Raw genomic sequence first — 27,352 nt, forward strand, 5'->3', positions numbered from 1 at the left:
AGCAAGAATCTTCCCAGCCCTATTTTACCCCCATAAAACTTTGCACTCAACTTCAATAAATATAAAGACGCATCATCCGTAGACTTTTTGTTAAATTTCATTTTGGCATTAATCAAGGCTGTTAAGCTGTCCTGCGAACGGGAAGTAAAATAAGAATGCTCCAATTTCTTAATGTCAAGGAGGAGAGTGGCTGTGAAACTACGAGCAGCTCTCCGTTTTTTTGCCACAAAGCCAATTATAAAATCCCTTGCTGCAGCCTTGAAGGCATCCCAGATGGTGTGCTTAGGAATGGAGGGAGTATCATTAAGTGAAAAAAATTCATCGGAAAATTCAGTGAAGGATGCAGTGAACTTGGGATCCAAGAGAAGGGAATTGTTAAAGCGCCAACGCTTGGGTCCGATTGATTTAGGGAGAATGTCAAGTTGAACTGAAGTGAGGGCATGGTCTGAAAGTAGTATCGGGCCTATCTCTGCATGAGTAAGGGTTTGGGCAATATCACGAGTAACAAAAATGTAGTCAATCCGGGATTGGGAATGATGACAGGGAGAGTAAAAAGTGAATTCCTGCAGCTCTGGATTACATAAACGCCAGGCATCAGTGAGTTTATGTTGAGAGATAGCTTGAGAGAAGAGATTATGTGACTTATTAGGAACAAAGTGAGCCTTGGAATGTCTATCCAAAAAGGGGTCAAGGGGCTGGTTGCAATCTCCCGCTAAAATAAAGTTGCTATCAATAAATCTGGTAATATGATGGGAAAAGGTATACCAGAAAGCAGGATCGCCAGCAGTGGGGGCATAGACATTTAGAAGGGAAATTGGAACATTCTTAATAGAAAGCTTAACAAATGTCCAGCGACCAACATAATCCGATTCCTGATTAAGCAAAGAGTGTGAAAGATTTCTGTGACATAAAATGGCTACTCCATTACGCTTGCCATCCCCTGGAGAGTAATATACATCACCCTTCCAACTTCTCTTCAGCTTAACAGATTCTTCAGCAGACAAATTAGTTTCTTGCAAAAAAGCAATATCAACATTTAAACGTGCAAGGTGTGTCAAGATTCTCTGTCGCTTGATGGGAGAATTAATGCCCCTAACATTCCATGTAACGATTTTTAACGACATAGCATGAAAATGAAAAAGAAAATATCAATAAAAAAGGAGTATAATAAGTGCCCAGAATAATAAAATGAGTAAAAAGGATATGAAAGTCAAAAAGAGGTAAGGTAATGTGAAATTAAAGAATAGTAAGGAGGAAGTACAGGTGAATAAGCAGAAAAAAAGCTAGAAGAATGAGAAAAAACAAAGAAAGAGTATACAAAGAGGAAATAAGAAAAGACGAAGAAAGAAAATTCAGGAGAAAAAGGAACAAGGTCGAGAGCAAATGATAAGCAACAAGGAAAGGATCATTAAAAAGAAGGAAAGAGAAAAAAGAAAGGAAAGAATGTGAATAAAGAGCCAATATGTAAACTGAGAAAGTGGTAGTAAGAGTCAGATGAATGAAGAAATAAAGTAGAGGACTACAGATGAGAGGAAAAGAAACATGAAAAAAGTAAAGACATAGAAGTGAATGAGAGAGAGGAAGAGAAGACACCTTTGAACAGAGAAGAACTAGAGATAAAAACAAGATCATAGACAAAAAGGGAATAGCGAAGGACAAGGGAAGGAAGGAAAACATACTGACGAAGGGTGAAACTGAGGAAGGGCGATCACGGGGGAGGGGAGACGAGAAGAGAAAACTGAGGAGGGAGCGCCCACTGGGGGAGGCGGTACAACCGATGTAAACGAACCATCAAACCAAGGGAAGAACATACTGTAAACTGTGAAACCTGTGGGAGAGAAAAGAAAACAAAAGGATTGAGGAGAAGAAGACATCAAGAGGTTTACTGATAGAAACGAAATACCAGAATGAGTGGGAAAGAAGTGAACATATTATGGAACTAGAAGGGAACAAAAAAAAAGGAGAGGATTCAGATAGGAAAGGGGTAGAAACAACCTGATAAGAACAAACATATAGAAAATCAACACAAACTAAGCGAATTAGTGAGTGAACCACAATAGTAGGTCACGAAAGTCATGGAGGAAAAGCTGACGAGGAGCTGGAAAGGTCCATATTAGATGTTTGGCAGGAATTAAGGAAGCTCCGAAGGCGAACAGGATCCTCGTAGGTCATCATTTTGTTGTTATAAGTGACTCTGAAAAGGCAAGGGTGGAAAAGGCCATATCTGGCGCCAATGGATCGGAGCTCCGGTCGCATATCCAGGAAAGCTTTACGGCGGCTGGCTGTGGCTTTAGCGTAATCTTCCGCAAAGAAGAGGGTAGATCCTGACCACGTGAGGCGAGGAGAAGCGCGGGCCGCCGATAGGACTTTGAGAAGATCGGTATATTCCAGAAAGTACATGATGACACCTCGTGGTCTGGAAGAGGCAGAGGAGGATGAAGAGATGCGGCCCAGCCTGTGTGCTCGTTGGATGTTAAGCGTGGTTCCCTCAGGTAAATGGAGGAGCTTAGGCAGGAAAGATTTGAAAAAAGCAACGGGGTCACTCCCCTCACAATTCTCCGCCAGGCCGTAAATACGGAGGTTGTTGCGTCAATTACGGTTCTCAAGCTCCTCGACCTGCTTCTGGAGAGAGGAAATCTGCGACTGCATGTGCGTCACCTTGGAGGATGATTCCTGAAGAGAAGATATGGAGTGTTCCACAGTCGTCACTCTCGCATCCATCTGCGACCAATTGTCGGTTAAGACCTGCAACTTAGAGTTGGTATCCTCCATGAAAGGTCGGAGAGCACGTATCTCCTCCAACAGCAGCTCCATAGATACAACTGAAGTAGAGCCTGACGGTGATGGAGGGTCTTTTTTGAGGCGTTTCGACGTAGCTTTCCCTGGGGCCTGAACAGGACGTTCTGTGTTGGACTGCGACATTTGGACGGCAAGTACTTGAGACGCTTCCAAATGCGCCAATGCAGAAAAGACTTTGGAATTTTTAATGAAAACACGTCGTGGAGTCTTGGAAACGCGACCAGTTGCGCCTCTCTCCATATGATGAAAGCCGCCAGCAAAAGAAAGCAATAGAGAGACTAGAACCTGAAATATTCCTAGCCTGTGAGAGTCAATAAGAGAATGGAGGAAGGTTAATCAACAAAAGCGTGTAAGAGCAAGGAGGTCCGAAGGAAACTTCTTCATAACCACTTAGGAGCTGCAGAGGTTCACATGAAAACATATAGCAGTATCCACTTGCGTAAGTCAGGAAGCCTTTATGCTAGGAAGTAGAGCGCAAAATATCCAGAACATGAGAAGCAAAATGCTAGCGTGTGTTCAAATAAAAAAGAAGGAAACCAGCAGGCAAATTCCAGCTTCGTGGTAAATGAGGGCAGCCTGGAAAATGTGCGCAGTCAGAAGGAGGCGCTGGTAGCAAGAAGAAAGGGGAGCATTGTGTTGAAAACATTCAGAAAAGACAAAATGGCCACCGAAATCGCAATATTCACGAATATTGCTCATGCAGGATAAGGCAGGCAAGGTGAAAGCATCAGCACGTTGAAAAATGAATAAAGAAGCTCACCATGAGCATTTGCAGGGGTTTGGAGCAGCAAATGAAGGCAGCATTGTCCAAAGTAATTAGCGCGTCGGACGCGCGAAGGAAAAACAAAATGGCGGTCGCGGCTGACAGGGAGCCGCGGCCGCTCGTTATTGCCAGAAATTAAGCGTGCGAGAGGCCGAAAAATGTTGCCGCTGGTGTCACGACGCTTCCTGCATACTCCGACTGGGAAAGCTTCCTCCTATATGCGGCCGGCACAGGTGAAAGAGGGTGAATCCCTCGGCTGATACGGAGCGCTCACATCAGAGCCGCCATCCGCGTCGGGCACTAAGCCACGCCCCCCAGGTCTGTATAATTGACCCCCCGCCAGACCAATCTTAAGTTATCTGTGGAGGGTGTCAGGTTCCTGGCACCACATTCAGTATTATTTATTTCATTTTTCACCAACCTTGGTTTGACTATGATGTGTACATTATGGTTCTCAACTGCTCTTCCTGGCCCCAGGAAACCCAGACCCAAGTAGTACCAATATCCTGCAGAAGCAAAGGAAAGGCCATTTTTTTCTGGCAAACATCATAAATTCATTATGTTGTCCTCTTCTGCGTTTTCAGAAAGGCAACACCACTGTAGCCATGATAAAGTTTTAAAAGTTCCGAAGCCATTTTACCTTCTTCGTGAAATTTACATTCCTCGCCTGTTTCCAATAAGTCAACATCCTGCCTTCCTTTCTTATGTCCTTCTATTCGCTGGTTAGGTACTACGGTCACGCTCTGACGGTTGCTCCTTTTCTCTGTTCTTACGTGTCTCTTTCAGTGAATGCAGTGTTCTTAATTAGCCCCTGTGCTGAACCGTCCTTAAAATGTATTTCTGATTGCCGACCTCATACGGTTTTTCTTTCAAAGAAAGAAAACACACTGTTCTTGCATAACATATACACAGCCTCATCATGAATGCACACAGTACCACAGACAATATCTTATCTGACACTTTCTGCTTCACATCACCGATATGTAATGGATTTATTTTTTCCTTAAAATTACTAAATATAACAATAGCACGAAAATTAGAGGGAAACCTACTTAACGGTCGGAAGTATTACATGTTTGTCACTTGTTTCTGTCGTTTCGAAATGTTTTTGCAGCACATCTGATTTTAATTTGACTCATTTAGGCAGCAATTTCCAAAGCTATGCCGAATATGTCTTTATTTATAGTTGCCCTAGAAACAGCAAGAGTTGCAAAGACTTTTCTCTCAGTATAACTCTTCAGTAGAGCTGTGCATGTAATTCCAGTAGGTGTTAATGTCACACATCATATTAGCCTTTTCACTTTAATAATATCGTACGTAAAGGTGACCCGTCAATTAATTTCCACAGTTTGGCAGAGTCTGGTTTACTTCGACCCCTTGAAATATTTTAACTTCACCTGTCTGCTTTGTTGTCAACTCTGTAAGGATCGATCTCCCACCTGGGTGGCCCCAGAATATTCCAGAACAATGGGTTGTTAGGTTTCAAGATGGAAGACACCCAGGCTTGCCTTAATATAGGAACAGAGGCGCTGCAATGCACAGACACCATCGAGCCTTATGTTGTGCTGGGACATCAGACAGATGACTGGGGTCGCACATGGAGATATGGTTCCTCCTGCCCCCGCCAATCCTCACACTGAATACAATGTATATGGGGCATCGGTCACTCCTATGATTTCCTGCCTGTCACTTCCCCATAAGTTCCCGGCAGCATGCACTCACACAATTATTACCATCAGAAAAATGAGAGGCAGAACAGGATAACAAAAACCAAAACAAGCATTTGCAATGAAATAGGTCTCACATGTGCGAGAGTTTAATTTATTGGCATTGTAAATGACAATGGCTTTTATTAATCTGTTTTGATCATTAACACATAAATAAAAGGCATTGTCATTTACAATGCCAATAGCTCAAACTCTTGTAAATGCGAGACCTATTTAATTTCAAAGAAGCGGCCTTCATTGTTCCGGGCTGCTTAGAAAGTGAAAGTCCTTACACCAGCGCAATCACCTCCCATAAGGGTCTCCCCAGTCACGCATCGAGGGGGGCCCATAATCAGTTGCTGATTCGGGTCAGGCTTCACCCCCCTCCCCCCCCCCCCGCCCCCCTCCAACTTGCCCGATGCCAGACGTGAGGCCTGAGTCGATGCAGGGCAATGAGTGCTCCCTGTTGCAGCCACAAGATGGTGGGTTGGGGATGGTGCTCCAGGTCCGGGAGGTTCACTGGAGCTGCAGGGCACACCAGAGTGGGCTGGTTCCCCGCATGCAGCTCTCCTGTACCTGATGCGGAAGAGAGTGTATTTAGGGCCGGCCTCATGGCAATTAGGCCGTGGAAAAGGCCACTGGAGTCCAGATCTGAGGCACCACGCATCTCACTCCATTCTCGTCCTGGCCACCCCCGTCCTTCTGCATTTTATGTCCATTGAATAGGTAAACAGGAGATTAGCCACCTGACCCTTGAAGAACAGTATCAGTCGTTTGATGCCAGCAGGAGTCAAGAGCCCTTCAGTCTTCTTCCAGCAGGACCTTCTTTTTTAGATGTACGCTTTTCAGGGCCCAGGAATGAGCTGAGTGAATAGTGTTGATATACCAGTTTTACCCTATGTACAAGCCAGTAATTAAACATGTTCCCCACTGAATACTGCCTACGTTCTCACCTTGTGGCCACCTCCTTTCACATCATTCCTGTATTACTAGAGGCTCTGGGTCTCCCTAAACCACTCCTCTATTTGGATGAGCTGTCCTCCCTCTGTCAGGGCCTAGAACTGTTTTTCCCACCTAAGCATGGAGCCAGAAAGTCTAGGAGCTAGGATGCACTGGGAATTATTGGGTGATAGTGGATCCTGTCAGCCCATGTGGCATCTGTGTGTCAAATGTGTTAGTGTGACATGAGTTCTGCCAAGTGTTATTACCCTCACATATGGTTAATCCCTGTTAATGGACCAGTTGTTGACAATAGTCTTTCACTATTCAGAGTCCAGTAGATTGCCCTCTTCAGAGCATGATTGTTAACTCCAGCCAGAACCTCCATAGCACCATGTGACAATGTCAGCTGCATCAAACCTCCTGCTGCAAACAGCTGAAAGCCGTGATCGGTGAGGGAGTTGGCTGAATACAAGAAATTCATTGTAAAAACAAAGGCTAAAGTGATGGTAAAGACAGCTATGGTAATAGGATCTCAGTTTCCGTTAAAAAAAAGCTAATATTCACTGAAAAAACATAAAGGTTAAAGTGACCCATCTCCCTTGGTCACTTTCTATCAAAACAGGAGGTGTACACACAGCCCCCTTCCCGAGCCTTTAATAGGAACTGGGGACACCATCCCCAAATGACACTTTTCAAAAAAATTGTAAGGGTGCATACGCCCCCCTAACTGAGCATTTTTAGGCACCAAGGACCCCATCCCCCAGGGCTGCGTTTTCCTTTTGGGGAAGGAAGCATACATCCCCTCTCTCTGAGCCTCTTTAAGGTCCTAAGGACCTAATTTCCCTAGGGTAGAATTTTTTTATTTTGAGGAGAGGGTGTCGGCCCCCTTTCCCAAGCCATGGATCAGCCTCAGAGGCCCGATTCCCTGGGGCCAAATACTGGTGCAGTTTCCCGGAGTCCCCATCTCCTGGGAAAGTGGTGTTCCCTGCCTAGGCAGAGAATATGATCTTTGTTTTTTGCCTGCACTTTCTCTGGCATTGAACACAGCTCTGCTCCTTCCCGGGCGGGAGCCGGGAAAAATGTTGCTCTCGCCTGGCCAATGTTAAGGAGCTAGCTCCTGACACACCTGGGATGGGAGCTGGCAGGGGAGCCAGCAGGGGCCTCTGGGACATTGGGGCCAGCCCTGTCACCCCAACTATTCTTTATGTTTTGGGTGCCCTGGGTAGGACCAGGGCACCCAGAGAAAAATACAGTCAGGCTCTGAAGTACACAGCAAGCATAGACATCAAGGCAGTCCGCTGAGAGTCCTTCCGCAGGTCCAGAAGTGAACTATAGCATGTGTTTGGAGGGTCCACATTTAATACATGACGCCAGCTTTGAAGTGAAAGAATCTTCTGGAGCTTTTGCCCCATAGAAGTGTCTGGAATTGACTACCTCCCTGCCCTGGTCACAGGCTGACTGCAGACACAATAGGCAAGTGTGAAGTTCTTTATGTGTGAGCTGGGGCAGTTGCTTTGAAGTACAAGTGGGGCTATGCACAGTTGGGCCCCCTGTCCTGCCAACACCCAGTCACTCTATTCTGTGATTGTCTGAGACGACCAGCTGCCAACTACACCTAGTCATGTGGCTGCAGGCACCAAATGGTTAGAAAAGAAAATGTCAGCATTCTAAAGGTACTACTTAAACAACAATGTGATGGATACAATACTTTAATTAATCTCATCCACTGGCAATCCTTTGGGTTGCCTGGCAATCCATCAGCTTAGCCATATGCAAATCAGTCTTGACCCTCCTCTAATAGGAACAGTCCAGCTCAAACTGCCAAGCCTTGTCCTCCCTCAACCAGACTACAAGCAACCTAGGACCAGTTTCACCCTGAGAAGGCCTCATCAGCCAGATGTAGCTTGATTCCTCTGATAATCAATAGGGCTACATCCCAATCCATTAAAGCATTCAACCCATCACTTTGTTTTTTGATGCAATAAGTGTGATGGATATGTCTAAACATGGGTCCGGTGCTCACTGTGGCAATGGAATCAAGATATACCTGGCTAAGGAGCCCATAGTATAGGTGAAACTGTTCCTGGGTTTCTTGTGTTCCGGTTCAGGGAGGACCTGATCTGGCAGTTCCAGCTGAACTGTTTCCATTTGAGCAGGGTCCAGGCTGATTGGTATTTGACTGGGTCCAAACTGAGGGTGCATTGTGGGTGAAAAACAATGAATTGGGATGCGGCGCAAGTGATCGCCAGTCACTGAGATTAATTCAAGCACTCCATTCCTCACTTTGGATATCCACCGACATGAGTCCCGTGCTCACTGTGCGCTGGAATCAAGCTATACCTGGCTGATGAGCCCATAAGTGTGAAACCAGTCCTGGGCTGCTTGTGTTCTGTTTCAGGCGGGACCTGCCCTTGCAGTTCGGGCCAGACTGTTCCTATTGGAGCACAGTGAATGCTGATTTGCATATAGCTGGTTCCAAACTGAGGTGGCATGCTGGGCAAAAAATGATGGATTTGGATGTGGCCCGAGCGATCGCCAGTGGCTGAGATTAAATCAAGCATTCCATCCATCACTTATTTTATGCCCTTTCTAAAATTAGTGTTTTCAGGATTCTGACCTAAAATCTAACTTTATCATTAAAAAGAATTTTAAATTACAATTCCTTAGACACCAAACATGCTTTTGAACAAACGTTATCTCTTATTAAAGGTAATAAGGTAACCTAATATTATCCTATGGGAGTAGTAGTGAAAAATTAACTTGGGATTTCTTCACTACCTAGACTTGTAAAACTTAAGTTTCCTTTTCAACCTTTTTAAATTCAATGCATCCTGCTCTATGAGCTCTTTAGATCCTACCTTAGGAGTGAGTTTTTGATTTGAATAGGGAATTTCTAACCTGGTGGGAGTTTATTTTGACTTGTCGGAATGGCAGTTTGAAACTGCTCACAGGCTGCAATGGCAGGGCTGGGACATCTTTAAGGGGGCTACACTGCATACTTATATAAACACATAAAATCATTAGTAGAATTTTTACCCGGTTAGTCTACAAAATACTTCTATACATCGATTTATTTAAATTTCGTTTAAAAATGGAGTTTTGGAAGTTCATGTCTTTGTGACTGTCTATTTCCATCTCCACAGCATTTCAGCCAATTTCCTTTAAATACACATTTAAAAGTTTCACCCCCTGCATACTAGGGGGATTGAGGCCCCGTCAAGCCAGGGGATTACGGCTTCTCTGCACGTTTGTATGTACATACTATTCAGTAGTGCTTTTATCAGTGACTTCCGTTCTTTTTCCATATGAGCTGATAACCGTCCAGGCATGGCGTCTTAGCAGTAAAGTATTCTCATCTGTTGGGTGAGACACGAGTTTTATTGTGGTGTTAATTAGTTTGTTGAAATCCTTTTTCCCTATGCTGAGGTTCCAAATGTCTTGTGCAGACAGATCCTCTATCGCCTGGTTTAAATAACTACCCCAGGATCCGTGCATCCTCTTTTGTCTCCCTATTTCATTCCAGCATAGTTGGTCTATCAGAAGCACGTAACCTCCAACATAATTTAATGATGGCACCTTTGCTCCGAAATTCCTGATTTTGTAAGCCAAACTCTAGCCGCACCTGGGCTGGCGATGCACATTTTTGGGAATGAAAAACATTTTTATAGACTTTTGTTTGTATTTTATTCAAGGCATGAATGTCACAACCTTTCATTATTTCAGTGACATAGGTTACTGTTGGCATTAACTGTACCTGCATAACAGGTTTCCGTATGATGGACAGCTTAATTTCTTTTTTAGAACATTAAAACCATATATCAGGTTTTGAGTTTTTGACCTCATTGAGGTGAGCTGTGATTTATAGCTCAATTTTTGTTCTACCATAAAACCAGTATATTTATAGGAGGTGACCGCTTCAACTTTTTTATCCTCTATGTGCCATATGAATCTCTTGTGTTTGGCATCCTTCAGCCGCACAACCTTTGTTTTTAGTAAATTCAGTTCTAGCCCATGTGCGGACAAATATTTGGCTAGGGCACTCATTCCTCGTTGTAAGCCAATTGGAGTTTGGCTTAATAGTACTAGGTCATCGGCGTACTGAAGGCACCTGATTTCCTCATTGGCTATCAATGGGGGATGACTATTGGTTTCCAGAAGAGCGTCTTCAAGATCAGAAATGTACAGATTGAAAAGAGACGCCCCGGTATCAGACCATTTTGGGAGTATATTTTCTTTGTTGTCTTCCGGCCATCCCCTAACTTTACCCGACTCCATGAGCACAAATGTAGTTCTCTGATGGCGTTTAATAACTTTGTAAGGATGGCCCAGCTGTCCAGTTTATCCCATAAACGTTTACGGGGCAAATAAGCGAGTGTTCTTAAATTTGGCTTTTTCGGTTAGCAATGTTAGTGCCGTTAAGTTTGTTAGCATGCCTGCTCCGGCCCGAAACCCTGTCTGACTATTATTTCAATTGGGTTAATAGGCAGCTCGCATATAACTTTGCTTCAACGTCAATTAAAGTGACCAATCTGTAATTTGTAGGCTTTGTTGAGTTTCCCCCTTTGAAAATTGCCTGGACGATGCTTCCCCTCTATGATTCTGGGATTCCATTTGTAATGAACAACTCGTTGAAGAGTGGAGTAAAGTAATGAGCCTAATATGAGGCGTCTCCCCTAAAAAGGGCGTTGGGGATTCCATTTCGGCCTGGTGCACTACCTAAATTTAATTTCTTTATAATTTGTATCAATTCGCTTACTTCCGTTAATTTATCGGAGTTTTAGTGTTGTAGGGCGATATGTTTGTTATTCAAGTTGATGACCCCAGGGGGAATTTCCTTTTTTTATTCCTCGCTCCTCCTGCAGTCCTTTTTTGCTAGTTGACTGTCATCGGCATAGGGATCGTAGGCAATTCAGGCTTGTTTCTGGATCATTCCAAGAGGTTCCATCTAAAGGTTGAAGAAGGTAGGAAATAGGATTGGTCCTTATGGGACTGGAACTGCTGTTGAGGTGGAATTGTTTAGTTTGATTAGCTAAGAACGTTGGTTCAGGAAAGGAACAACCACTGAAGGGCAGTACCATTGATGCCTGCATGTTGTGGTAGGGTGTTTAGAAGAATGTTATAGCTGACAGTATCAAATGCAGTTGAGAAGTCCAGGAGGATTAGAAGGCAGGCCTGCCCTTTGTCAAGAGATATGCGTAATTCATCAGTGATGTTCAGGATTACAGTCTCTGTAATGAAGCCTTTTCTGAACAAGATTGGAAGGTATCATGCAGGTTGTAATTCTCAATGTGGTTGCTGAGTTTTGAGAGCACACATTTTTCAAATCGTTTTAGCAAGGAGTGGGAGGTTAGTTATAGGTCTGTAATTGTTTAGGTCATCCAAGTCTGCGTCTGGCTTTTTGACGATGGGGGTGACTTAGTAGAGTTTGAGAGAGGTTGGCATGGAGCTACTGGATAAATAGGAGTGAGTTATAGATTTTGGTCCATGTAGGGGAGATTTTAGACAAGTGTGGAGGGAAGGGGGTCACATGGGTGCAATGTCAACGTCATGGTAGCAAGTATTTTGAAGACTTCTTCTTCTGAGATATTTTTCCTGGTTGCATTGCTTTTCAGTTGCATGAGTTTGCCGTTGGTATTCTTTCTCCATGAGGAGGTGAGTTTGGGGGGGGGGGGCACTATTGTTTGGAGTGGTGGCACTGGTTGGACCATCTTTGTTAGAGGAGCATCTTTGGTATGGGTGAGGTGGACTAGTCCAGTGAAGGTTCGATATTTGTTATTTTTTAGAGAAGAAGCTGGCAAACCTTTCACAGTGCTTGGGTGAGTCAGTAACTGAATGTTATGGGGAAGAGGAGGTTTGCTATTTGATGATGTTGAAAAGGTCTTTATGTGTTTCTGGGGTTGTTAAGTTTGGCTCAAAAGAAGAAGGATTTTTCTCTGATAATGTGTTTTTTGTATTTTAGGCATTCTGCGCAGAGGAGAGAGAGATGGGTCAGCGAGGGTTGTTGTCTTCAGGTTCTTTCAGCCAGTCTCTCTTTGTTAAGCACTTAGTTAAACCAGGATCTGGAAGGGATACTTCTTGATTTCTTGAGTTCTATGGAGAGGGGTGACAGTGTTGAGACGTTCTACCATTTTTGTGTTGTGGTGAGAGGTGAGGTCATCAGCAGAAGTGGGGTCGGGTTGAGGTAGAATTTGGGAGCTTTCTAGTGCCTCTAGCTCTGACTGAGGGATTTGGAGTGTGTTCTTCACTCAGAAGTTAGATATGTGGTATGGAGTGGGATAGACTGGTTTGTCACTGAAAGCTAGAGTTTGGGCTATGGTGGTATCTAGCCTGCTGTGGTTCGAGGACTAAGACGATTCTGGTGTGGTCGTTTGATCTAACTGAGTTGGGGAAGTAGAGCATGAAGGAGGAAGAAATTATTCTTGAGGTAGGACCATAATTTCAGGCATTCTAGGGATGAGAGGGGATTTAGGGAGGGTGGAGGTCGAGACAGTGCAAGAGGGTCTGGGAGTAGTAGGTTCTGCTAAGAGAGAAGGGAGTGCGTGGATGAGTTCTGTGGGGGAGGAAGGAAAGGTGGAGTTGGGAGCGGAAGACATGAAGGCACAGAGAGCGGGGAAGTGGCGGTCAAAAATTGATAGGTTCTGTTCAAGGGAGTGTATTACAATGTTCCCTTTTCTGTAGATGGATATGTGCGGTTCTCCGCTACATTTCTGGGATGGGGAGTTAGTACGTTTGGATCCATAGGGGACGTTGGTTGTGTTGGTTACATGTAGATATTGTAAGAAGTTCTCTAGTCTGTTTTTGGTTCTCTAGCTTGTAAATGACTCTGAATATTCATAACAATCTCATAAGAACGTGAAAGTTTTGCAACCGTTTAAATGATTTTACATTTTCTTTGTGCCGTTTTTTTGCTGTTTTGCCTTACCTCACTTGTCACTTGCACTGCTCACTTATCTGCACAAGCAGGATTGTGCACAAGTTTTCATGGGTTACACCCACATATATTGTAAATAGTGCTGATGCTTCCTCTGTATATATGTAAAGAAAAAGGAATGAGATTAGTCAATAATTGAAGAGAGTTGAATGACTGGGTAGTCTATCAACATTTCCAGAGGGAAGATATACATCTGCTGAAAATGGAATTATTGAAAGGAGACTGGTTAAGCAGGCTGAATTTAACAGATTTATAAAGTATCAGAATTAACTTCAGTTTCACTAGAACGGGAAATTATGGAGATTTACTAGTCTTCAATTCGGGTTGACATTAGTACTCTGGTGTTGGATAAAGGTAATCAGACTAGTGATGGCATGGTTAAGTTCTGAGGAGTGCATAACATTTTTTACATGGATAATAGTTTAATTATGAGGTCGTTTTTTTAGAAACATTGAGGTTTGTGGTCAACAGGAAGAATTCAAGCCAAGCTCCCTCGCAAGACACTCAGGGGTATATTTATCAAGGTTTTGCATCAACCTTGTGCAATGCAAGGGGATGCAAAAGTGACAGAAAACCTAAATGAAATTTATCAAGGCACGCAAGTTAACCTTCCATGGCGCTAAGTAGCTTGATAAATCTATAGTAATGAAAGGCAGTGCAAATCTCTCCCTTGCGTTACTCTGCCCCAGGGAGGCGTGCCATAGGTGGAGCCTGGGTGTTCCCACGTATCCAACCATTCTGCCACACAGGAAAATATTTCTGGGGATTGATTTTGTACAGGAAGTAGTCCCTTCCTGCACAAAAATAATCCTGCCAGCAATGCAGGCCCACTTGCACCATGGTATAATTTCATCCTTCATTGCCAGGGTGGGTTTATTAAATCTACTTTGTACAATTTAACTGTTTTCTCTATTTTCCGCCACCTTGACCACACAATCATTCCTCCCAGCCTTGGAAGCAATTTATAATGATGAAATGTACTCTGGTTTGTTCACCATAATCAACAATACTTTTGTTAGATTCTCTTCTGTCAAACGAAGCATGTTAATACCACTGTTCAAAAAAGTTGCAAGAAATCTTAGTCTGCTTTCACTGCACGCCTATCGAAAGAGTGACTGCATGTCGACACCAGACTGCCAGCAAGTCCAACAACATTTTGAACCACTATTAGTCTGGCTTCTGACTTGGCTTGATCAATGAAGGTGTTTTAACTTCCACCACTGCAGATGGAGGTAGTAGGGCATTTATACTTCTGAAGATTTTGGGCCTTTGTAACAATTGACCACACAGTTCTAGACCAGTAACTCTCTTTGAATAGAATGTCAAGTTGGTCCCTTTTCTGGGTTCACCATTTTTTTTGACTATCTAAAACCAGTGAAGGAGTTGCTATTACAAACAATCTGACATACACTGCAATTCGGTGGTCCTCAGATTTCCTTCCTTTGACCTGATTTGAAGAAAATATTTGCAACCCCTACAATACTATAACTTTGTTTACATCTGTGGGTGACATCTAGGTTCTACTTCATTTGAAAAGTGTTGCTGGTGTTAGCCTAAAAAACAGCATGAGTCAGATACTGGGATTCTGCAAAGGATTGGATGCTCACTCATTGCAATCTCAAATTTTGCTTAATAATCTGTCCATTTTCTTTGTGAAATAAATATACATTTCCCACCTAATCTCGATCCTAACCTAGGTAACACCTGTCCGCCTTGCCTAATCTAATAGTGTCTATTTTGACTTCCATCCTCACCAAGAAATCACTGGTGTTTCTACAACAGGTGTTGAAGTTCATCAGTGAAACTCCTCAACCTATCCCCTTGTCCAACATCACTCTGGCTCCGACTTTATTACCAGTCTGGTCTGCAGAATCAAATGTGGAGCTCTATATGTGACCCAGCAGGCCGTGCACAGATTTGGTACTATTTTCCTATTGAGATCAGTTTGCAATGGTGTCCATACTAATATGTCTGTTCTGCCTCATTTCACCTGGGCTTGGCTTTCACTGAAAGGAGGATTTGGCTATGCAGTACACTCTGTCCTATAAATGTCCTCGTCTGGAGTTCTCTCTTTGGGGCAATTCAACCTGATGTTGTCCATCTCCATTTAAGCAGGGCCATGTTTACCTAATAAGCTACCCCTCTATAGATATGTTGTTTTACATAACTTCTTTACACCCCTGCTGTAGATTTGCTAACAAATATAACAGTGTAAATGAACATAGTATTCCAAACCTTTTATGAATTCAATGATTTGTGGTGAAAAATACCAGTGTCCTCATTTGCAAGAAAACGAAAATGTTCATAAGAGAGTCCTAAACAGATCTTCCATTTGGTGTCACACTTGTTTAAATGTGAAGCTCTGCATAAAGATGCAATACCCAGATGAAATCCATTGCCACCTAATAGACATAAGCATGATGGTCAACCTATAAACAGTAACTAAATAGTTCCATGTTTTTCAAATTGCAATTTAGAAGATCTTTGGATACTTACCAATTATTTTCTGTCTCCAACGATGACAAGCAACACCCTAGACCTTCCAAGATGGCACCACATCAGATATGATAATCTCTGAAAGCAAAGTGTCCCATTTGACTTCTTTACTTGGAGGGATAGCAGTCCATTCCAACCAATGTCTATTTTTTATGTAATCTAAACATGATTGTCTGATGCATTTCAGCGTCCTTGTAGATTCATACATTCCTTTTTCTACCTACTTTCCCCTCCTCTGAATCTGGCTCTTACGGCGGGAGTTAAAGGGATGATATTTGGTTCAGCGGGCTTTGCCTTGTTATTGTACTGAATACATATTAGTGTTTGACATTTCATTGTATGAGACCTTTTGCTTTAAAGAAATGGATGAATATTTATATTTCTGGTGAATACATTTTGCACTACATCATGACAAATAATTATTCACCTGCCACTCTTTGTAATGCTGCCAGCAGGTTTCTATGTAGAGAATGTTTTTGGACAAAGGCTAACTTCTCCTAAAGAATGACACAACAGACTTGTACGATATTTATTCTTAGAAAATGGTTTTATGAGTGTTGATGATAATGTAGTTAGAGTGCCTCAATGGTGGGATTGCTGTGCATTAAAGGAGAAGCCTTTTTAAGTGAAAAATAAATAGTTCTGAGATTTGCAGTGAAATATGTGTTATCTGTATAGGTATGAAAGATATCCTGTGGAATGAAAAGGCAACAATATTTAGTTTAAGTGCAGTATACTTGAGTATATCTGAGTCGATAAAATAGGAGTTTACAATCTGTTATAGAGCGATTAGAGATTTACTAATCATGCTCTCTCAGTCTGTGAGCACCAAAGACCTAAATTATAGAACCTAATCTTAGGCATCTTGATACCATCAATGAAAACATAAAATAAAGATTTTATTGAAATTTTAAAATAATCTACCACAATCAATGCAATTGGTGTGAAACATGTTATGAAACTTTGCAATAGTCAACTGTAAGACACATGTTGGTTGTTGTGTTGGAAATTGCTAAACAATTTAAACTGGGCTAGTTTTTTGGGGAAATTGATTTAAATTTTGAACTATCATATTGATTATCTTTTTTAATGAGCTCCTCTTATGAACAATGCATATATGCTGAATTGGACACAGCATTTCAAGAATCAAATAATTTGACTGTATCTTTAAACTCTATTCAGTATTCTACAGAAAGTTACATAACAGAGTTAGATGGTGTTATATTTGGTGTTCACCCTTAAAAAGGAATCGATTCCCGGACTCCTCGATCCGCTCCTTTATTTTTCTTTTTGATATCTGAGTGGATTTCAATTTATTTACAAAGGGTGAATCAGTCTGCTATTATTTTGCCATTCCATTCAATGCTGAAGATGCAGAATAGAGAGGGACACATTATCAAAGAAGTGGTGCAAGGTATCTCAGAAATCAAAGTTACTCCTCTGCGTCATCTTCAGGGTGCAGCACTGTACCATATCTTAAACAAAATGGTGCAGTTTTATTCTCTCCAAGAGCGGCCACGCTTTGTCACAGTATAAGGTTGCCTGTGTTATGATCAGGATATTTTTTTAATACAAATAAAGAAAACCCAAGGCATTGGGTTCTGAGACCTAGTTCAACAGTGTGGCTCTTGATCAGTGTGATCAGCAAGGTCCTGGAAGGAAGAAAAAATCATTCTTGAGTCCCCTCACTCACCAGGGTTTCCCCACTGTGACATGCTTCATCATTGGGGCCATCCCAGTTCTCTACGAACTGGGGCGTACTACGACTTGCGGAATTATGTAGGAGCACTATTAGTGGATGACTATGTGTGGTGCTGTGCGTGGTGGAGTGGTTAGAAAGCGATTACAAATACCATGCTAGTGGGCGTAAACAACTTTATTCTTGCTCCTAGGTTGGTATGTCTAAAAGGGGGGTTGCACTGGGAAACCTTACTGTGATGAGTCGGAATTCAGTGTATCATCAACATGTTTCGAGCTTCCCCTAGCTCTTCCTCAGGCTCAGGACCACACAGGGACCAGCCCTGTGTTTGCCACACCTAGTGAACCTTAATAGGAAATTAAAATGAAACAATTGGAAAATACAGTGAACGCTGCTACTAATAAAGCATGCTTAGTTAATACACACGATCGCTAATTCACGTTGTATATCTGTAATGGTAAAAATGGAGAGAGTTGTTTAGGCCCACCAGCAAGGAATTTTAAATCACTTTCTAACCTCTCCACCATGCACTACACCACACATAGTCTTCCTCTAATAGTGCTCCTACGTAATTCCGCAAGTCGTAGCACGCCCCAGTTCTTAGAGAACTGGGATGGCCCCAATGATGAAGCATGTCACCGTGGGGAAACCCTGGTGAGTGAGGGGACTCAAGAAATACATTTTTCTTTCTTCCTTCCAGGTTCTTCCTCTTCACACTGATCAAGAGCCACACTCTTGATCTACGTCTCAGAAACCCAATGCCTTTGGTTTTTGTATACGTACGGAGGGCGACCTAGTCTCATACCCTCCACCTCCCCCTACCCAGGATATTTTTTGTGCAGGAAAGAACTCCTTGGAGGTTTTTTCCTCTTCTGCAGCACACTTGCCATCAGGAAATAACAAGGGGAAAGAAGATGTTTCTCCTCGCATACCCATGACTAAACCTCTTTGTAAAAATAGGTTTGTGTCAAAATCCATGAGTGGATGCACGGAAAAGCCCATGCACGACCGACAGAATGCCTCCCTGACACAAAGTAATGCAATGCAGCGAAATGCACTGGGTTGTGTTACTGTTTTTTCAAACCAACACAAATTGACAGTTATGTTGCTTTGTAACTACTACTGTAGCATTAACTGGGTATTTACTTTCATCCTACACTACTCATTTATTCAATTGGTCCTCCGATGGCTCTTGCTCTGTGCTGAAAGGGGTTGGATATTCAGGTAATAGACAGTTACCCAATGAGGACCAGGAATAGGATAATCTAAACCCAATTTCAACAACTCATAGATTAATTTTCCCCAGTAGATTGATAATCCAATACATGTTCACTCTCAAGGAATGATGAGACAGAATAGCAGAATCAGATTAAGTGTTAAAGTTTAGTTACTTAATCTAAAAGGTAAAGAATTCAATAAAGTGGCATACAGATCTAATAATTAATTAGTGAAGGATTTAATTAAATATACCAAGCCTCTGAGGTTCGGGGAGAATATGATGGGTGAATGGGGAAATCTTCCTCTGCCGAGGTAGATTCTGATCACATACATTATATGTATTGATAGGGATAGGTAGCCAGGAAGAGCCTAAGTAAAGACACTCATGAGAGTTTAGCAAGGTTCCAAGTAGCCAGTCTAGTTCATCAAGCTAGTGAACTGGCTCAGTTTGTGGCTTTAAAAACAAGAGTGACAGCAACATGACCTAAAAGGTTCAATCTGGACACCATCAGCAGTAATGTGTCCAAGTTCCCAAAGTGTCAGAAACCAGTACCACAATAGCCCAAAGAGGCTCTCATGTTCTTCCAAAAATTAGCAATTATACTGGAACAGTTTCTGGGGTGACACCCCTGACATCACCTCATTCTGTCATGCCATTCAGTTCATTGGTTTATCCACAGTAGGGTGATGTGGCAAAAAGAAGATACAAATCCGAAAGAATTAGGTGAATCAATGAAAAAGTTCCTTAGGTCATGTAAGCATAAGACATATTGAACAATAGGGCTTTAAAAATGCATAAGGGTTCAAAAGGACTATTTCCCAAGTGGCTGTTCCAGAGTGTAACAAAAATTGTTGGAAGTGCCCTATTCCGTCCAGGAGATGTCAAAAGAAACAGTTATCATTTAAATACAACTTGCAATATTGGAAGAAGTTCTCATATGCTTTGGAAATGTTCAGTCTATGACTTCACTGGAAAGGGAAATGAGGCCTACATGAAATTTGAGCTAATATACGACAAGATCATTATAAATTGTGAGTTTTACATTAATAGGAAACTAGTATGTGAATTCAATATATGACAGAAATACATTAGTAAACATCTTATTCTGATCATAATTAATACATTTCAGTATAATGTACTCCTCATTTTATTTTGTAGTGTCAACAATCATATAAGAAAATGTGTATAAATCTGTGTCGTTTATCTGTTTTTCGACTCATACATATGTGAAATGCAGGCTAAAGAAGTTTCATGAGAACATATCTAAATATAGTTGTGTAGCACCTACTTTTTTTTCTTCTGTCATTTTCGGTGCACAAGTTATTACATAAAATTACATTTTCACATGGAGGCCAAACTAAACTGTAATACATTTCTTTTATTCATTTCTTATTCTTTTCATGAAAATCAAATCAAGTAGCAAAAAAATCCGGAACTTGAGATTTTTCTCCTTCATTATTCTAACATTCGGAATTTGGAATAAAATGCCTCAAAACTATCTTTTCTTCAGCATGCTTTTACGATGCAGTATCTAAAACTCATATTTATGTCAATTTTCAGAATGTGAAGCTTTGCACATGTTCTCTGTGGTTTACACACAAGTTTTCATGATCATTTCTTTTATAAACATCATTTGATGTTATCTCTGCTCTATCAGTACCAAAATAATTTTGTGTCATATCTACGTCAAAAAGTCATGTATACCTGATGCAAAATAGTTGTAAATCTAGGCCTAAATTCTTACTTCAGACAAAGAAGGATTAGGAAATGTATTTAGATTAAGTGAATTTTAATTTACTTCAGGATGGATGTCAGTCTTATGTATGATAAATGGATGCAGAGACAATGTTCCATTGTGATAGACCATTTAAAGATTATACCTTTGCTTTGCCATGATTTAAAAAAGTAGTATGATGGGAATGATGGGAAATGAGAGGATTCTGAAGGTTCGTGCTTACCCAATGGTAGAAGGCGATTCTGTCAAAAAGGCAGGCCATTTCATACATATACTATTAGTTCGTCAATCACATTTATTTTTAAGGTGCAACTCAATCGGACTGCCAGCTAGTGGAGTTGGCATAGTGTGTCAGGAATACGATCCCATTTCCAGAGTTCTTTGATCAGATTTGCTCCTATGTTTAGTGCAGATAAAAAGTGCTGAAGGCCTTTTTAATTTCTTTATGAATTTTAGTAGGCGTACACCTGGGGATTTTCACTCAATTTTGGGGGTGACTATCTTTGTATATGAAAGTGCTTTTACCTGAGGTGGAAGATGTATGAGTCTCATGCATGATCCATGATTTTGTGTCTCTGGCCAGCAAAATTAATGTGATATTTAGGAAGATGACCACATGAATTTGAGATGTTTTTTGAGGAGTGGGAGAAATGTATGAAGCTGTTCATACATTATTGATAGACTTTGGTACTTTTCCATGTTAGAAGGCACTCCATCTTTCAGATATGACGAGTTAGGTAACATCGGTGTTGTATTTTTGAAAGCCTAGTGCGAGAGTGTAATGTTATATATATTCTCTATTATATAAGAATATGGGTATTTTCTGTACATTGCATTTATATTTGATTGACAGAATATAGGAGCTCCATCAGGGAAGAAGAGCAAGCACTGAAAAATAATGCGGAGAGCACTGAGCAAGTACTTGAGACTATGAGCTTAATGGAATGACAAGACATTTGAGAACAGTGGCCACCAGTCCCAGTCTGCCCATTAGTGTGTTTATCTGCATTGTATTGTCTCTGAAACATCAAAAAGGAGCATTATGGCTACTATACTCCATTATCTTTAATTTTCAGCAAACTATCTGATATAAGAGCCAAGGCCTTGGCTGTGAACTGTGCAGGAGGCCAAAGACACATTGGCAAATATTGCCTATTTCCATAAATAAAATACAGAAGATGTGTAATTACTAGGCCTGGGCAAAGTACTATGCTACGCTCGCGTAGTTTGCACAAATTCGCACTACGCAAACTGCACGTAGCACAGTGTGAACACACGTAGCGTAGCGTAGTGCAGCGGTCATTTTTTGCTTGCTCCCAGTCCTCAACGTCAAGTTGGTGACCGCGAGCAAGCAAAATGACATCCTGGCAAGACTATTTCCTCGTTTGCGATCAGCTACATCAAGTTACCGATCGCGAGCGTGGAAAATAAACCTCCCTGTCAGATTCCCAACGCGGGGAGGTCTGGTTTCTCATTGCGAGTGGTCGCGTATGCTCACAACCGCTTGCGATGAGAAACTACCAGTCCGCGTTGAGAAAGCTGCCACTCGGAAGAAAACTACAGCTCGCACTGTGCAATATGCCGTTTTCAATGATTCCACAGTGACGGATGCTTGTCCGCACTGTGCAATCATTGAAAACGGCATCTTGCACAGTGCGAACAGGGTAGTACGCATCTCGCGTAGTGCTACGCGTAGTTTGTGTAGTGCGAAGTGCACTTCGCGTAGCTACGCGTAGAGCTACTTCGCAAACTACGCGCAGCCCGAGTAATTACCACTTGATTTATGATATTTCCTACAAAATTAATTGATGATTTGCTTTTATTGGACTCCCTTATTATACTTCTTTACTGCATCTTGGAGGAAGCCTGACACAATCCAGCTGTTTGAGATTGTACACATTGCAGGTAGGGTTCTGTAGTTGAAAATGTTTTTTACTACAACATAATGTTGTGCTGTGACTAATATCACATGATATGATTTTCATGTTACTTATTATCACCTTCCTATTGTGTTATAGAGGTCTTCAGTGGTGGGAAGATCAAAATGAGCTGCTGCCATTTGGAATGTCTTCTTAAGATGTGGTGGGGGGATTTGAACTTTGCATTGATGCAGGTTTTTTTTATCTTATAGGTAATAATACATGGCTTGGAATGAAACGTGGTTGTTACATAGGTGCTGGATCACAGATTAAAAAGTTCTTGCTTAGATTTAGCTGAACATTGAGAATCCCTGGAGACATGCGTAGCTTTATGCTGCTTTAGTGATTATGGTAATCATGTTGTAAATATTTAGAGTGATTGTAGTTGATTGTTATCTGTGCTATGGCCGTATCTGGATCTTTCGCATTCTTCCTCCCTAATTATGACTTTGAAGGTCTTCAACTCCAATCAGATTAACTGAATCCTTTGACATTATATTATGATATTTGCAGAGAGAAACTAAATAAAGTTGACCTAAACAGTTAAAAACTCCTTAACCAACTAACTAACTAATGAACTAACTGAATAAAAAGTGTGAAAATCAAATAATGTATGTGATTTTTGAAATTGCCTTATATATAAATACATAGGCAAATATTTTGACATTCTGCTTCATACAATCTCTTTCAATGGGTAGAATATCCCATTGACGCTTTCATTGATTCCATCTGCTATCAAAGATGATTAGTTATATGTGTGGATGCACTGTCAGAGCCCACTACCCTTCCCATAGCTTTCTAAATAATTGAAGCAATCCACTTTCCAAGCCGCTCTGTCACTCTCAGTCTGTCCTCTAGGATATCCTTTTGCATCTCTCCACCACCCCCATCTCTATGCTGCTGCCATTATCCAGCACATTAAGAAATATTTTTAAACAAGAGTCCAATCCTCTCCAGGTCAGGACCTCTTCATTTTAATTTTATAAAACGTATTATATTAATTGGTAGGGTTTGTGTGCCAAGATGATCATTTTCTCACCTTGTGGGGATGATGTATATTTTTTTCACGTTCTGTTCAATACCATATTGAATGCACCTTTTAATTATCTTGCCCTCGCATGAGTGCATTGTGGATAAAATTAGATCCTTCATTTAGCAAATTGTATTTATATTTATGTATTTATTTGATGTTCAATATGTGTCTGAGTGTTTCTTATTACACAAGTTGATAGATTGTATAAGCCTTAGTATACTATTGGTGAAAGTGTAAACTGAACACCTTTAGTAGGATGCACTGCAATGCCATTTTCTGATCCAATCTGAAGTCAAGGGACACATAGAATATTTGGAGTTTACTTTATTAACAAAGCTTATACAATATGCATTTTTATAAAAATTCTAAATTGACATTTACCATTATAATTATCAAAATTATAATTGTTATTATAGTATGTTTTTTAATACATATATGCTTTTATATGACAACACATTCCACTACAGTCTTTTTAGAATGAAGAAAGTGTTGCCATGATGAGTTATTACAACAGAAATGTAGTTAAGGACAAGTGTGTTTCGCTATTAGACAAAAGCTAAATGGGGAGCATTACCACTGAGTTTGTGGATGGGTGGGAGTGTTTGGTGTTGGCAAAATTTAAAGGGTAAATGTAAATGTAAATTGATACTTGTATAGCGCACTACTCACCCGCAAGTGTCTCAAGGCGCTTGTACGAATACCGCTGTGGAACCCATCCTGGCTTTCCCTGTGAGGTGTCCACTCCTGGGCACCCCCAAGGTGGAGGCCAGGCATCCTTAGCATTGTGGGGGCCGTTGTGGAGATTAAGGAAGCTATTGCCAAGAGTTGCAGAGTGGGACTCAATGATTGGAATAGGCACCAAGGCGAGAATTATCAGGTCCGTGGAATTTTTTTGAGCTCAAGACACGCCGAGGTGGGGAATTGAACATTGGTCCCAGGCTAGACCTCTGCATCAGGGTCTGCCGCTCTAACCATTGAGCCATATCATAGGTCACTTTACATTCAAATTAGATTGAGATTTGGGATACAGGTTAGTAGAATTGAGTACTTTGGAGATCCAACTTTCCATCTGAAAACTAGTACCCAGTATCCTCTCTCAGTTCGGTACATTTTGTAAGGATGTAGTCAGAAGTTTGGTCATTCAAGACTCAGGATGGACTAATTCAATGAAAACGAATAACTTCAAGGATCAATATAAACAATGTAAATCACCTGTTGCGTCGCTTTATGAATACATGCCATAGCAGATCACTGAGAAATAGAAAAAAAGTAGTTATAGAAGAATGGGAAAAGGGTACATCAATCTCAGGTAAGAACCCTTACAGTTTAAAGTAACCCAGTGAGACACAATACCGCATCTTACAGAGTACCTAAGTCTCAATTAAAACCTTTTACAATTTAGAGTAACACAGGGAGTCAGATTATAGCATCTTACAATCATAATTAGTATAGTACACTAAAATAGATCACTTTCATTTTCTGTAGATCTAGGTTATCCATCTTTAGTTGCTGATGTGGTCCCAATCCTTCAAGTGACATGAAATTGTTTGGCAGTTGGTGCTTCTGTGTAATACTATTGAAGCTGGACAATAAACGGTTTTAATCGGGCCCACGTACATCCCCGCACTGTGTGGTGCGAGATTTTGTAAAGCGGCAGACTTTAAAGTCTAATCTAGTAGAGAGTACTGAAAATGAATGAATCACAAATAGCTACATATTATGTATACAGATCTCTGGGGACAGACTGATAAACATATCTATGTTTTTTTTACAGGACTCTACTGTGGTGTCTCCAATTATTTTCAAAATGGATCCCCAGGGATTTTTCTTGTACTGGACAGATCAGAATAAGGTAAGGGCCAAACAAGTTCTTTTGTGAACTCCAATGTACTGTGTTTATTGCACAACAACTATCTCTTTAATGGCTGCTTTCTTTACATTCACATCTCTTTTCTTACAATAACTGAACATAATTCAATAGGGAATGGAAGTACTTGTGGTTCATTCTCATGTAGAGTCAGCGGGCATTGTTTACCAAGTGTGGCATTTTTTGTAAGGAAGAGGTTTCTGCCTTAACACAGTTGTTCCAAAATGTGAAGATTTCCATGAGGTAACCAGCCTGGCTGGGAATGGCATGTGCCATCAGGATAGCGAAGGGAACATCTGAAAAATGTGTTGGTGTGCCAATCTCGTAATGAGAATGGAAGATGACTAACTTCTAATGCAGGCTGTCTACGTGTTTTAACTTCTTTACTGGAAAGAAGAAGTGAACTGCAGCTTTCAAAGTGTCTACAGAAAGAACATACACGTGCACTGCCTATTCCAAAGTCTTATTATATGTTCACATTGCTCAGCTTCATGAAGGATGCCTAAGATTTTCCAGCAATTGAAATCCTCTTAATTGTAGTTGTGTGTTGCAGTTTCCTCTTCTCTCAGCGGATTTGTAGAATAGCAAGGTGTCTGGAAACTCGTTCAGTGCATAGTACGGTGTAGCCTTCTTTGCTGCTAGAATGCTTGGGGCTCACGCAGGCAGTGACACTGTTTGTATTCTTCTGCCCTGAATTTACATCTTAACCAGAGCTTCAAGAATTTGTTGTCCATGAATTATGCCACGATTTACTCTATATATCAATGGGAGCATTGTTTCTAGTACTATTGTCTAGCATTGATGACTGCATTAAAAAGCCAAAAGCCTTCTCTGATTAAAGTGTTTTGAAAGTCACAGTCTCCTTTGGAAAAAGTACAATGTAAGAGTGAAAACAACAAGAAGAACCTGATCATTGCATTTTCATGTTTATGAAAGCCCAAACTCATCCATACGGAGGCATCAGAACGCTTTGGGATATGGGTAGTTAAAGGAGAGTAGTGTTGTTTGTCCTATAACAGCACATACAATAATCCAGGATGTAGATAAACCTGGTAGCTATATAGCAAGAATGAAATCTACAAATATACATTCATCCACTATGACCTGAACCAGTGACAAAATCCTTAAAACCAAAACGAGTCCTGAGAAGCGTTGCTTGTTGATCACTTGACAGGTTGTAGGTGTATGACAGGTATGAATGAAAGAATTAGACTCTAGAAAGACAAGTCTTGCATGGTCTTTTGATTCTTAGATGGTAATTTTCCAGTCTGAGTTGTAATGGTAGACAATTCTGCAGGTGGACATCCTGTACATTGAAGGACCCACTTCAACATTTATTGAATTCAGTGTGATAAGATGTCACTTGATACTGATTGGCAGGTTGCAGGCTTCTGATTGACATGAATGGGACAAACACTTTATCAAGCTAGTTCGGTGGCAGGCAATGAAGCATCCTTTGGATGAGACGGAGGGGTAGGTTTTATTAAAAATAAAACAAGTTGCTCCACTCAGTTGCAGCAGGGGGAGAGAACAGCCAGAATCTGGCCTGCTTTTGTTCTCTGCCCCCTGCGCTGACGCACAACAAAGGGCTGCCTAGTTCTACGCACACACACGTTTGCACCACAGTGTATAGTTTAAAGGTGTGTGGTATCTAGCATAGGTTTTTTTACTGGAAGGGCAGTCTTCCAATACAATATTCTATGGTTAGACAATTTATTTAACATTTCACTTCTTGGGTATGTGCTGTACAGTGCAGCACACATGCGCTGAGTAAAATGTTTAGAGAAATAAAAACATATCTTCGACTTTGCGTCTATCCCAAGGAGCTCCAGCTTAACAAACCTTGGCTAATAGCATTGGAATGCCTAAGTACCATCCATGGAACATACTGTGGACGAAAAATGACAGGAAGCAGCCAAAGCACTATTTCCGCTAGTTTATTGTCAACTTTCTTGTGCATAAAGTTTGCCCTAGAAAGTTAAAGTGCTTGACTTGCTCTGAGATACATTTTTGATAAACCTGCCCCAAGTGGGTTAGTATTTTCCTGTGAATCATTGGAGGAAATTCAGTGCTGCTGTTATATGATCATGTTATTTCAAAGTAAACAATAAGCGAGGTGTATAGATCTACATTCTTTTGAGTTTTAAGAGTGAATTCATAGGAAGACAAGCATTTACGCTTGTGGTATAACTCAGTAAAGACATGGAAAAAGTAAGGACTAGCGACATTTTATGGGAGCTGTA

The 27,352-nt window shown here is 41.2% G+C and overlaps 1 protein-coding gene across 2 annotated transcripts in view; it reads left to right on the plus strand.

Annotated features, from left to right (window-relative positions):
• Window positions 1-27,352, plus strand: part of PLCB1 (phospholipase C beta 1) — a 2,228,480-nt gene that overhangs the window by 66,191 nt on the left and 2,134,937 nt on the right. For both annotated transcript variants that reach the window (XM_078649524.1, XM_078649525.1), the window contains exon 2: window positions 25,017-25,094. In XM_078649524.1, the coding sequence (XP_078505650.1) occupies window positions 25,017-25,094 (78 nt within the window). The remainder of the gene's footprint in view (window positions 1-25,016; window positions 25,095-27,352) is intronic.

This window comes from Lissotriton helveticus, chromosome 6 (assembly GCF_964261635.1).
Source record: "Lissotriton helveticus chromosome 6, aLisHel1.1, whole genome shotgun sequence".
NCBI lineage: Eukaryota > Metazoa > Chordata > Amphibia > Caudata > Salamandridae > Lissotriton > Lissotriton helveticus.